We start from the raw sequence: 13,040 nt of genomic DNA on the forward strand, positions 1-13,040 counted from the left end.
GGATTATGACTTCAGGTGAGAAACAAACAGCAGGAACTGGTGAACTCAGGAGAAATACACATCTAGATGTTTCTCTAACCATTTTTATGCTAAAAACACAAGAGAAATGCAGACAATAGATTATGTATGCATGTATAAAATAACTGATGTATAAGCAAATTGTATCATACTAGTGTATAACATGACAAATCTATTCTTTAAATTGTCTTCAACTGTTCTTATTCTCTAGTTTCTTCTACGGAAAATTACAATAGTAGGATAATACCGAATGACAGTGTGATTAGGATATAATTATTTGCTTTTTACCATGTTACAACTCTTGTAAGAGACTTGTTCTGTATACCTCTGTTGTAACATGATGTTCTTAGTTTGATTATAATAGGGTTTGATTAAAAACAGAGTCAGACCCAAACTGTGGACTACCAATGAGTTAACTGGGGTCCCTGGTCAGAGTGGTTTTGGACCAGATCAAGCTGCTTTGTGATACAATGGGGAGGTTCTTGAAATTGCCTGAGTTCTCCTGCTTGCTATTTTTCCTTCTATTTAATGTTGCACTTCTTTTTTGTTCCTGAGGAACCCCACCCCCCACTGCCCCTCTAAACTGTTTCCCTAAAGGGTTTTTCCATAATATCTCCTTTGGAAATTTCTTGTCTGCAGTTGGAGTCTTGTGACAATAAATAGCTTATATGGCTTTACATAATTTGCTACTATGCATTGGATAGTGGGAGAAAGGTATTTGCTAAAAAGCTTAAAAGGTATAGGAATTATAATACAAGGAGGGTGTGTGTGTGTGTGTTGTAACACTGGGTGATGTAACTAACACCTGAGATTATCTCTTTAGTAAGTTAGTGGTGGGTTCTGAAGAGATTGCTCAAGAGAAACCTCATCCAGGGAATCAGTTTGTAGGCTTCTGCTGTTGAGATTGTTACACTGCTGGTTGGCACTTCTGCTGGCTAATCCTGAGGTCATTACATTGACAATTTTGGGTTAAGAAATAATTTTTCCCCTTCTGCATTATTTCAAGAATGCCTACTTATAGGTATATTATGGATTTCTTTTGAGGTATTCAGCATTTTTTGAGTGTAGCTTGTGAAATGAAATCGACAAAATTGTGTTATGCTATACGCATATTATACTGTCTTGTGTCAGGATGACTAGATGAAAATAGGAGGGAAGAAAGGAGTTAATAATCACAGAATTAAAGACATTGAAAGTCATCCAATCCACAAGTTTGATATTTGAAGTACTCCCAGCTTCAGAGAAACCATGGGGAGTGGGTTTTTTAAACAGGATTGAAGTAGTTATCTTCAGGAACTCAGTAATTAAAATTAGAAAGTTGGTAACATTTTTATTGCAGGCAATTCTGATGGTGAGATTAACATTAGATAATCTTATCATGAAATAACCAGGCACCCTATGATGATCTGACACGAGAGGCTGCACAGAGCTTCTGGTCCCCCAAGGACTGTGATTGTTTTATGGTTTTATCTTATGATAACTGTGCTTTGGTTTTGCCCTTTTCTGAGAGTTTCATATAGTACATATTCTCCCCTACCCCCCCGTAAATTTGTAATTTAACACCACTCTAGGAAATGGCAAATCAGCATGAAACTATTAATCTTGCCTCGTATCATGAAACAGACACTGATCCAAGAGATCTGATTACTTTGCTTCTGGTCATTATCCAGGCTGAAAGCTGGGTTTAGGCATTTTTATCATCAACAGTTCTGTCATCAGAAAGCAAAAGATTTTAAAAACAAAGTGAAATTCTGCAATCATTCCTGTTTAACATTTCATGCCAAAAATACCGTGTGGCACCAAACTCCCTTTTCTGGTCACTGAGCGATCAGCTGCAATATTAAAGCCCTCATTTCTGCCCTATGTCTACCGCTTCTTTTCCTAGGCATTTAAAGCATAATAAAGGACCTGAATGTCAGGCATGAGGGCTTTAAATAATCTGTAGTGATTTTAATGAGTTCAGTCACAATTGCCACAGGTTTGTCATCCTTCATAACTATTTCTGAGATGGAGCTTGCAGTCAGACTCTCTGCTGCCAAGTTGCTTTTCAGTCTTTTGAGAAGGATGGAAACTGGCTCCTGTTCAGTCCTGCAGAACTGAGTCTGTTTTAGCTTGAACTGCTCTGGAAATAGCCAGCTGCATCCCCTCCCCTCCAATGAATATATTGTGAACAAGAAATTCAGTTTTAATTTGTATTACAATTCAGCTAATTAAAGAAAACCCATTTTAAATACCTGACTGAATCAATGTGATTTGGCTTTCTTCTTTTCTTTACTCTTGGCCCTTCTTACTTTCTTTTTTTTTCCCCACTCAGTTCTTCTGAATACTTGCGAATTCGTATCTTCTCTCCCATCAGGTTTGTGTCACTTGAAAACATGCACTTATTTAATATGTAGCTGTGAGGGAGGCTCAATCTCTTTTTTACTTCTCCAGTAGGATGGAGCCTTCTGCTCTACAAAAGTATTTGGAAATATTTTAAATTTTTTTTTACTATTTACAAATCCCAAGGGACTTTACAGATATGGAAACACATGGTGAGAATTTCTTCTGTGCTCAGCTGGATGGTTCAACTCTGTTCCTGGAGGGGGTGAATTTTACTGTTGACCTAATTCCGCTCGCATTAAAGTTGGCACTGAGTGGTTTTAGAGATTTTCACCCTCAAAGCATTACTATTCTTTGTCGAATCCAGAGTTTAAGAAGGAGAGCTGAAGTGCAGCTCTTTCAGATGGAATAAGGAAGGCTTAAGCCTGGTACTCAGAATACCTTTATTAACTAACTCTTTCCAAAGAAGTGGCCTGGGAACCTAGATAGAGGAACCTTCCACTCTGCATTAGAATTCAGTCAGAACTTCAGAAATTCATCCCTTTTACCATCATGGCCTGTCTCTGCTTTCTGCATCAGGGGCTCCTTCTGCTTTCTGTGTTTGTGCAGACTTATCATATAGATTGAGTTCATAAATTGGGGAATGATAAACCAGAGCAAAGGTGAAATATAAAAATACAAACTTCTACAGTTTTCCCTGGGAAAAAAATTCCATTCAAAAATTGGTTCCCTACTTGAGCGTAATTAATGTCAAATTTGGGTGTCATATATCTGCTACATTAATTGCTATCAAGTGGGGAACAGATTGTTCTTTTGAAATGCACAGCTGTTAGGGTACTGGTTGGAAAGAGCACAAAATAGGTATGTAACGCTTGTTTATAGCTGTAGAGCCAGTGCTCTTAGACTGGCACAGCACAATAAAATAATGGTTCTCCATTCTAACTTGGAGAGACTCTACTGTAGGGGTTCATAGTTGGAAACTGCCCCTCCATGTCCCCTGTCCTTCAGCTTGTAAACAGGGCATAGTGTTTTGCTATTAATGTAGGACTATAAACATACTTAATTCTTTTGCATATTTGTGTGTGGTTATGACAAAGGCCCAGCTTTGTGCAGGGATTTCCTTTCAGGCTGTTGCAAATGCTGACACTTGTGAGCTTTTCTAAACTAAACTCTCTTTAATAAACCTGTGGATGGGTTTTACTTGGTCTGTCTGTCCAGATTGCAGTGTTTCAGAGTGAAGGCGATTGCCTCACAAGGTCACTGCTGCCCTGGAGTAGTGGAGGGCCTTTCAATTTATGCTTGGTCATGCCCTTTTAACTTAATGTTCTCCTTCACACAAGCTGGTAGTGATGGATGTCCATTCAGACAACCTAATGGCCTATGGTAACTTTAGAAGAGCCTTTATATCAATATTCTGCAGTTGAGACCCATCAAGATGGACTGTCAAACTGCTCTACACCACATCTAGGACCATTTTATGCAAATTATAGCTGTGATACCATGGCTATACTTTATGGTGTCAAGCAGGACTGTAAAATATCATTTCCATGGGTCAAGAGGAAGTTGATCTTTGTAGCTTGATGTATCAGAGGTCATTTCCCTCTGTCAGCTGTTGCTACCTTCAACAGTACTAAACCCACTGCAGAATGACCTCAGGTCTTAAGGAATCTCAGCCATAGATGGAAGGTCTGCTGGGACATCCTCAGTGGCATTTCAAGGGTGGTAGGAGTATTCTGAAGTCAGCATCTTCATGGTGAGCTTCAAAAGGTAACAGCTGGCTTAGCCCCGGGGTATGAAAGGTTGGTATTTGCTCCATGCCTGCTCCTACTCCTTGAGTCAGTCTTTCGTTAGTTAATTTATATATCTGTGGAGATAGTGCCAGCCTGCCAAATAGAAAACATTTCAAGTCTCACTGAAATCACAGCCTGTATGCCAAGAGGACCTTGAATGTTTATGTTCAGGGAGCTGAGCTTTCCAAGACTCAAGTGAGATAGTTTGCCTGTGTTGCTCAGAGGTCTCAGGGGACACCTGTCCAGATTAGGTAACAGATTATGAGATACCATGCTGTGAAACTGCTTAGGTGGAACTTCTCCAGGGGTAGTTGTATTTTGCAGAAAACTTCCAGCTACGTGTGTTCTTAGTCAAAAATGTTCATGTCCTTTCCATTTGTGGAGTGCCATTTGAGCTTTCATGGACTTCCCATGTAATTGTAAACTAAGATGTTGACTTCTGAAAAGAAATGGAGTGCTTGCTAATGCAAGAAAATCTGACAAAAGTCTCATTAAACAGATACATGAACTAACTGTGGAAAGACTGAAGCAGGAACTGGAAACATAATAGATAAGTAATATCTGCCCATGATGGAGTTCTACCACCATTCAGAGAAGACTTAGCGTTTCAAGTGCCTTGGTAGCAACTGCAGTACTGCCTATGTACCAGTTCATCCATCTGTATGTTGCACTGTACCCTTCAGTGTGTTAGGGGTATACATGTTTTTTCAGTATTACTGTAAAATAGAAATAGTCTGTGCTCATATTTCTATGTACTCTAGCAGGGTAATTTGTAGTTTCCTCACTCTCTTATTCAAAGAAGTTGTTCCTGGTAATTTAGTCACCTTGACATGACAGCAAGTTTTGGCATGTCAACAAGTTTCTGCATGTCAACTGCTCTGGACTGGCCATTTTGACCCTTAGCTTCATTCCTAGTGATAGAGACATAAGGTACCCCATATACACCATCTTGTGTTTACTATGGGTTAGTGTGGGGTGAAAGCATGCAAGCTGTGATCTCAAAGAAGATGAGACCATAAACAGTTGGTGTCTAAGCCTTTAGACAACTGCCTTTTAATAAATGGTGCATACACTTTTTTGAAATGTGGAGAGGCCAAGTACGATGCTTCTGACTTGATTCTTCTAGAGGATTTTCTTAATTTTCTGCTACCAAGACTATTTAACACATAATCCTGGGGCTGCCTGTTCTGGCTTGCACTATCATTTGGCCAGTTAATGTAAAGCTATCTACCAGTCAGGTGCTGGTGCTTCAGTCTTGTTCCAGTCTTTGTTCTGAAGAACAGCATCATTACAAAATAAAAGGGTCCTTCTAAAAAGCTTTTATTTCTTACATGAAACTTCTTTGACAAGATGAAGTGAGTCAGCCTGTCTTTAGTGGGATTGCATTGAAATGTCTGCAACTCTTGTTGTCATTCCTTGGCATGATCGTTACTTGAGGGGCAGATTAGAGGTCAATCAGCCAGAGCCACGGGGGCGCCCACAGCTAGCCTCAGGATACTTCCTACAAATGTAAGATCAAAAGGGCAGGCACATGAAAATTACTGTTTACTTTTTATGAATTACTTCCCAGAGATGGGATCATTAGCAGAATCTAAATGCTGGCTGGCTCTTAGTGCAAGGACACTGCTGACAGAACATGCTCGCTTGGGCACACCTTTCTGCTCTTAAAGTCAAAAGATTTTCTGCTTTTGCTTTTGTGGGATTTCTGTATTATTTAAATAACTTCCTGGTTGCTTTTCGCAAAAACACTGTCCCTACTTCTGAACATGCTTTCAGTTCTTAGATGTTATCCATTTCTTTTCTTTGTTTGTGCAGCAAAGGTATTTCAAAGCCTATGTCCATACCCCAGGGACTCTGCAGGAGACACTTCTCTTCTGAAGGAAGTAAAACTTTCTGGTAATCTTTGAGGGAACAGTGGCTGTTACTTAAAATTCATCGCTGGCCAATGTGTACTACAGTTATCCCTACTGTAAATACAGGGGAAAGGTGATATTGGCTGTCGTGGTGAGGTACATGTTGGCAAATGCTGATTCAGTGTCTACTTCTGCAGTAATCTTCACACATCAAACTCTACACGTTCTTATCCACATAAGTATCTGGCTTCTGTTTGATCATAGTAATCAGGGCTATTTAGAAGGGTCACGGTATATTTGCCCTTTTGTCTTGTGTCTGGAGCTATGAAAGCATGACTTTGGAGCAAATGTTGATTGAATTCTAAAGAGACTGGCAGTAGCTGGGAACATGTGTAGCCCCTGATATGCTAAGCTTGTGATTCCAAGTAGAAAACTGTTTGCTTTTTAAAATAACTTTGAAAAACTTACCTTGAAGGAGCAAATACATGGTGGATATTACTCTTTAATGAAAACTAGTATGAACTTCCCTCTTATCATCCAACATGTTACTACCCTTAATGTGAAATGATCAAATGCTGCCCAGTGTAGGAATGAAACTAAGTCTGGCTGGTAACCAAAATAAAATTCCTTATAGCTATTTTTGTATATTCTTAAAATGTGTGCTGTGAGATTAGGCAGTTGTCTTTTCTTCCCCCCTCTGCTATTTTTCTTAAATTTTTTTTTTTTTTAAAAAAGCTTTCTTGCAACCCCCTCCTGTGATAAGGTTGAGGGCAGAAAATCCAATGTTATGTTCTTTTTATCTAAATCCTTATTCTTCCTAATCTGGCTAGACATTTTGGATAAGTGTGGTTTTACTTATTTGGCATGATGTTTTCTCAACATTATTGTTTTTTTGGCATTCATGTTGACATCAGTAGCTAGACAACTCTTTGCTAGCGTTTAAAATGATAAACTTAACATCTCCGTTTCATCTTTTCCTCTTGCTGTTGGATAGAGCTCAGGAAACTTTTTAATCCTTTCAAAGTAGTGAGAATGCAAAGGAAATGTGTGTGCATGAGTGGGGTCACTGAGGCCTCCAAGACAGGGGTCTGCAAGTGCCCATCTATGGTTGTGGGTCTGGGGTTTATTACAGCGGCATTCAGAAACTTGAGACACAGATACTGTAAAAATAAGCCCATTGGTGCTAGGCACAGTTTAGGATTGTATGGAGCTGCACCCAATCTCGAAAGTTTTCCACCATATGTCTTGGACTTCTTAGGCTAGATCAGCACTGGACAGGAAGTCTGTACACCTCCTTCAGTCATAAAGCCATTCTCAGAGGTTCATGAGATGTTGGAGGCCAACTAATTTGGATTCGGAGCCAGGACGTGTCATGCTTGCTGTACGTTTCTTGCAGACTTTACACTGAGGCATAATCAGATATCTAATTGTGCTGTTCACCTCGGGTACCTTTGCTGTTGATATCTTCTTCTTGTAGTCATCATGGGAAACAATGGTTTTAAGATGTCTTTTATTGCATCTGTGCTTTGGAGGCTGTTACTTTCCCTCTCTTATTTAATAATGTGCCACAAATGTCCTAAACCTCTCCTCTGAAGTGGTATATCTTGAAGCTGGTACCCAAATCTGCATGGGTTTCTAGAGCAATGGTCTCCTCAGTGCTGTTAGGATAGAAGAATGGTGGAGGTCCCTTCTCCACCCAATTGCTAAGGAATACGAGGTATACCTGTCAACTGATAGCTATTAAATTAACATTTCCATTTCCCTGTGTGTAGCCTTATCTTTACAGACAGGTGTATATGTGTTGGGAGAGGGGCTATTTTTGGCTATACTGTAGGAGAGCCTGAAGGTAATGAGTTGTGCATAGTAAATCTTGCTTACTCCATAATTTCCACTACATTTCAAATTAAGGGCCTAAATTAGGGTTAGTGTCAGACTTGCTCTTTCGCTATGTCCTAATTTTGTTTTAAAAGCACATAGCTAAGGACTTTAATATGTTTTAGATTCAGTGCTTGTACGTTATACTAAAATCCCTAAGGGAGCCAAAATAACTTATTAAAACCTTGCAAATGTTTTTGACTGCTGCATTCTATTATTTTCTATTCCAGTGGTAGCATACAGCCTCTGCTGCTGATGGGCGGAGGAACGCAAACCTCCAGGGCCCATTAGACTTAACTTGTTTACTGCATTGATATCTATATGTTAAATGACAAGAGAGTTCAGGTTATTGAATAATTTAAAATTCAGCTCTAATTGGTGTCATATGACCTGGAAAAGGCCATGGATGACGCCAGGAGCATGCTGTGAAATTCTTATAAATAATTCATAAATTAGATCATTCATTTGCCTGGATGTCTTGTTAAATGCAGAAGTTTGTAAGTAATAACTGATGATATAACACCTGTAAGTATTTAGTTCATATGCTGGAAGGTAATCTACCTTGATGATCTTCTAGCAAAACCTGCCAGAGTACGAGAGTTAATTGCACTAGGGAGAATGCACTACATTTATTTGGGATGGGCTTTGGCAAGGCGTACTGTGCAGATGTTGCATTACGCATTCTCTATCAGCTAGACAACTATTCTGTGTATGCCCATGTTAAAAATGCAGCTCATCACTCTTCTGCCCTTATTTCACATGAACTCCAAATGCACTGGGAAATGGTAGTGACCTGCTCTGCTCACAAATAGTATAGTTTTTGAAATATTTATCTAGGTCTTGAACTACTGATTCTTCAGTAAAATAAAGGGCAGAAGTAAAAAATTGAAGTCAGAAGATTGTGATTTTTCGTTTTTATAATGTTGGCAGCACATTGAATGTTAATAGTTAGACCTGGTGCTGTCAAGATTAGTATAGTGGCATTTTTCTGTAGTGCAAACAGGAACGCTATAGTTTTGTTTCAGAAAGCAAACATGTTTGCTTAATTTTAGTGGTCAGGTATTGCATTGCCATATGCAGGTTTGGGCTTAATGGGCATTCTGCTCACAGTGATTTCCAAGACTCAACATACAGACACCTCACTTTAGTTTTCTTGGAGCACTGTATTATTAATAACTGCCTTATCAGCCAGCGTAAAACCAGTTTGCTGATCTGAAATGGAGGCATTTGTGAGAGATTATCTACAATATTTGTGTAGCTGGAGAAGAAGGGTGGCACGTTTATGAATGCAAAATATACACTTAGAGCTGAGTGCCAGCAAATGCTCACATGCCACTTTGAATGCAGGTTTTTTGTGCACCTGGCATCGCAGCTCCAAACCCTCTTAACAAAGAGGAGAAGAAAAAATTGAAGGTAACATAAACATAGGAGGTGTTCCTCTGCTGTCAGCTAGAAGCTACAGATTCGCTTTTTTGTGATGGGATCCTATTTTTTTTTTTTTGTTGCTACACCTATTCAGTAGATTGAGTTCAGTAGATTTTTACAGGAAAAATACAGGCTTGTGACTGTCATTCACATAGTTTCTTTGATTTGAGACCATTTGTTTTATTCAGTGGAATATGGCAATCATAGCTATACATAATTTCCACAGAAAATGGTGCTTATTTCTTGCTTGAAAAATGGTCAGCTTACCTTCTGAGTTATCTACTGTATTTATCTTAGGTACTGACAGAGACAGTTGCTGAACTATTATGTAGGCACTTTGTAATGGCTGATATTAGGTTACTTATGGTAGAGATTTTAATAAAGGATTATATGATTTAAAGAAAAAAAAAGATAGACTTCTGTAGGTCCTACTAATTTACTTTAAAATCTTTACCTTTTTACATTCTCCTTGATAAATTCTTACAGACTCTTGGAAAGAATAGCTTCTTAATCACTAGTAATGTACTTCAAATATTCCTATCATTTGAAAGAATGGTTCTTAAAACGACATTTCTGTTGGCTTGGTATCCTACCTGAGTTTATTTGTAAGATATTCTCCTCATTCTACTGACAAGAGCGAATGCTTATACTGTCGATAAACCTGCAAACCCAAAGCCAAGCTTTATTCAGGTGAGACCCATACATCAGCAATGCATTGTGATGAGTTCCAGGTTTAGGATGTATATCTTAATGAATGCATCTGCTAGGTCCCTAATTTGTGCCCTTGGTGCTCTTTAAAATGTCCCTGTGTATGGTAGCCTCTCATTTGTCCATTTAGAAATTTTTGGTTCATCTTTAAATAGCTTTAAATTTCTGTATTTCTCCTCTGGTTGCTGCACCTGTTTGTTCTCCTTGGCTTCCTCCAGGGTCCACGCTCATATCAGCACAATGGACTAGTTCTGAACCTGCAGGTTCCTCCCTCTGTTTCTACCCCACCAAAAGAAACCCCAGATCTGAAAATCCAGGTTAGTGAAATGTTCTCAAGATACAGTTGAGATCAAGTTTAGTTCATTGTCTCTTTTTCTGTTTTCAGATATGTTTCTATCTAACTACAAAGCCAGGTGCTAATGGTTAAACTCTAATGCTGTTAACATCTATTGGAATTTTGCTGTTCACCATAACAGCACTGTATTTTGGTGGGACCCTCGTTTTTGTCCTCAGAGTGCAAGACTTCTCAAGGTAATCATAGAGTCATAGAATACCAGGTTGGAAGGGACCTCAAGGTCCAACCTTTCTTGACAAAAGCAGTCTAGACAAGATGCCCAGCACTCTGTCCAGCTGAATGTTAAAAGTGTCCAGTGCTGGGGAATCCACCACTTCCCTGGGGAGATTATTTCAGTGGGTGTTTGTTCTCATTGTGAAAAATTTTCCTCTTGTGTCCAATCAGAATCTCCCCAGGAGTATTTTGGGCTGTTTCTTAAACATGTTTTGTACATGAAGAGCTACCAGTAAAATCTGTTAGAACCTTGCCTATGTTGAGATTGTAAGATCTGATCTGTTACTAGTTCATCCCTTGCAGTACAAAGCCCTGTGTGATGGAGTCAGTCTGTAAATGTGTCTCCTCTGCTAGCACTGTGAATTAGCAGCGCAGAGCACACAAGTTGCATTTAAGAAGAATTTGCAGAGATCATAATGCTGCGTGCATAAAACTGGTGTGCTGTTTGTCTGTTTGTAGGAAGTTTTAAGGACTGGATGTTTGTTTAAGCTCTGCTCTGAATCCCTGATCAAAAATTACTGGGATTGCAGTAAAGATTTTGTAGAGCTCCCCACATGTCTTCCTCTTTAAACCCTTCTAAAGGTTATTTTAACTATTTTTTAATATCTTCTCGTTTCTATGCAAGTGTTTCGCATCTGATCAAGTCTTATTAACTCCATATGTTGCAAGGAGCAGTCTGAGTATGTTTGTTTGTTTAAGCCTCAGTTAAAGGAAGTTGTATCTTTAAATACCGTACAGCAAGCCTGGAAGAGCTCCACGGAGGGGAAAGCACAGCTGTTCCATCATGGTCCGTCATGGTTTCTATGTGTCCCGTAGGCAATATCTTTCTTATACTCACCTTGTAAAATTACCCAATTCCTTATGCTTGTGCATCTTTAGACTCATGGTAGTAAGTGGGTTTTTTGATATTTTTTTTTTTTTTTGCTTTTCCCCTTCACCTTGCCCGCATCTTACTCATCTGTTATGGCATGCTCTGGTCCCACCTGATCCCTCATAAGTGTAAATGTCAGTCCATTTTCCCTGCAGCCTCTACCATCCAGCTGTAGTTTTCAATAAAGAATTAACAGAAAACCACAAATTGCTAAAAAAGTTGTTGACTAGCTTCTGACTAGTTAATAGTTAAAGTTAATAAAGTTATAGTTAAAGTTAATTTTTCTTTGGGGTTAGACCCTGCAAAGAACTGAGTATCAGTCAAAGGCATGTTGGAACTCAGTCTTTTGCCTAACCTGACCTCCTCCTCCTAAAGAAATAAAAAACCCCACTCATATTCAATGACATTAATGAGAATTTTCCCCCCTGCAAACATATTGTAACTGTGAAATAACATTAAAGTTTCTCTGCCTTGTTATGAAGTCTTTAAATGTCAATGCCATTTCTGAGACCATCAGGGCAGATTTAATGGCGACCAAGGTCAACAAATGCTAACTGGTACCTCTCTTTTAGGGCCTTCAGGGACTCTTAATAGAGTCTCAGCCATGAAGTTAATTTGCGGTGTGGACCTTTATTCTTAAGCCTGCTCCTGATGATTATTTTGTACCATCTTCATTCGTGTGCTTAGATTTCTTAACGTTGCCTTGTCTCTTCAGTCAATAAAACAAACTGCTAAACTAAAGACATTCTCAGGTATTTAATCTTTTGAGTCTTCTTTTTTTTTTTCCCTTTTTCCTTCTGTTTATGGGCTGCAGAAGGGTAGGTGTATGCTTTCTGTAGACCACCCTAAGCTGCCAGCTCTGATAGGATCCTCTAAGAATACCTTCAGGTCTGCCACCTTCTGCTGTCCTAGTGGGCTGGGAAATTGGCCACCTTGAAAGCCTCTTTCTCTTGATGCCCTAAATGCTTTATTAGCAGAAGCAGGTGAGGTGGGAAACCTGAGACAGATTGTAGCCACAGGATTTTCTTACTTTTCCTATTCTGTAATACTTCTTCCTGTTGCTGGTCATCCCTTTATGTATTATCTAATTTAGATTAAAAGGGCTTTGTAGCCTTTATTTGCCTAGAAAAGTTGCAGACAAGGATGGCACGCTACAAATAATAAATATCAAAACTCCGTCTTTTTGGCAGCATGTTGCGTTTCTGCTTAGTTGCCCTGCCAGCCCCTCTGACTTTAAAATATTTTAATGTCCTGCACTTTTCACCCAGTCCAAGCACCAGACTTTCCTCAGACATTTAGCACTGACATTAATGCAAATGCCTCCAACTCACTGGGCCCTTTGGGGCGAAACATGACATCCTTCGCTTTCAATCACATGGCAGAGAGGATATATTTGTATCCACAAGACTGGAAATAATAAAATATCAGTATTCAGGTGCTAATCCACGTTAATTTACATTCTGTGAAGTCTACAAGAAACTTGTAATTGGTTGTCTTGAAGGACAGCAGAGTTTATTTGGTATTTTGTTTATTTATAAAAAAATTTAAATTATACATATAAACACTGCGTAGATTTGGATTATATCTCTCCTCTAATCATCACTGGATGC

The 13,040-nt window shown here is 39.1% G+C and overlaps 1 protein-coding gene across 2 annotated transcripts in view; it reads left to right on the top strand.

Moving 5' to 3' along the window:
• The window catches only part of KIAA1328 (KIAA1328 ortholog), a 175,140-nt gene that overhangs the window by 102,170 nt on the left and 59,930 nt on the right, over positions 1-13,040 (top strand). The window contains exon 7 of one of the 2 annotated variants that reach the window (XM_074811712.1): positions 10,210-10,308. The exons of the other annotated variant lie outside the window; for it this stretch is intronic. Coding sequence (XP_074667813.1) covers positions 10,210-10,308 — 99 coding nt within the window. The remainder of the gene's footprint in view (positions 1-10,209; positions 10,309-13,040) is intronic. 2 annotated transcript variants of the gene reach the window in all.

Source organism: Strix aluco, chromosome Z, assembly GCF_031877795.1.
Source record: "Strix aluco isolate bStrAlu1 chromosome Z, bStrAlu1.hap1, whole genome shotgun sequence".
In the NCBI taxonomy this organism is placed as follows: domain Eukaryota; kingdom Metazoa; phylum Chordata; class Aves; order Strigiformes; family Strigidae; genus Strix; species Strix aluco.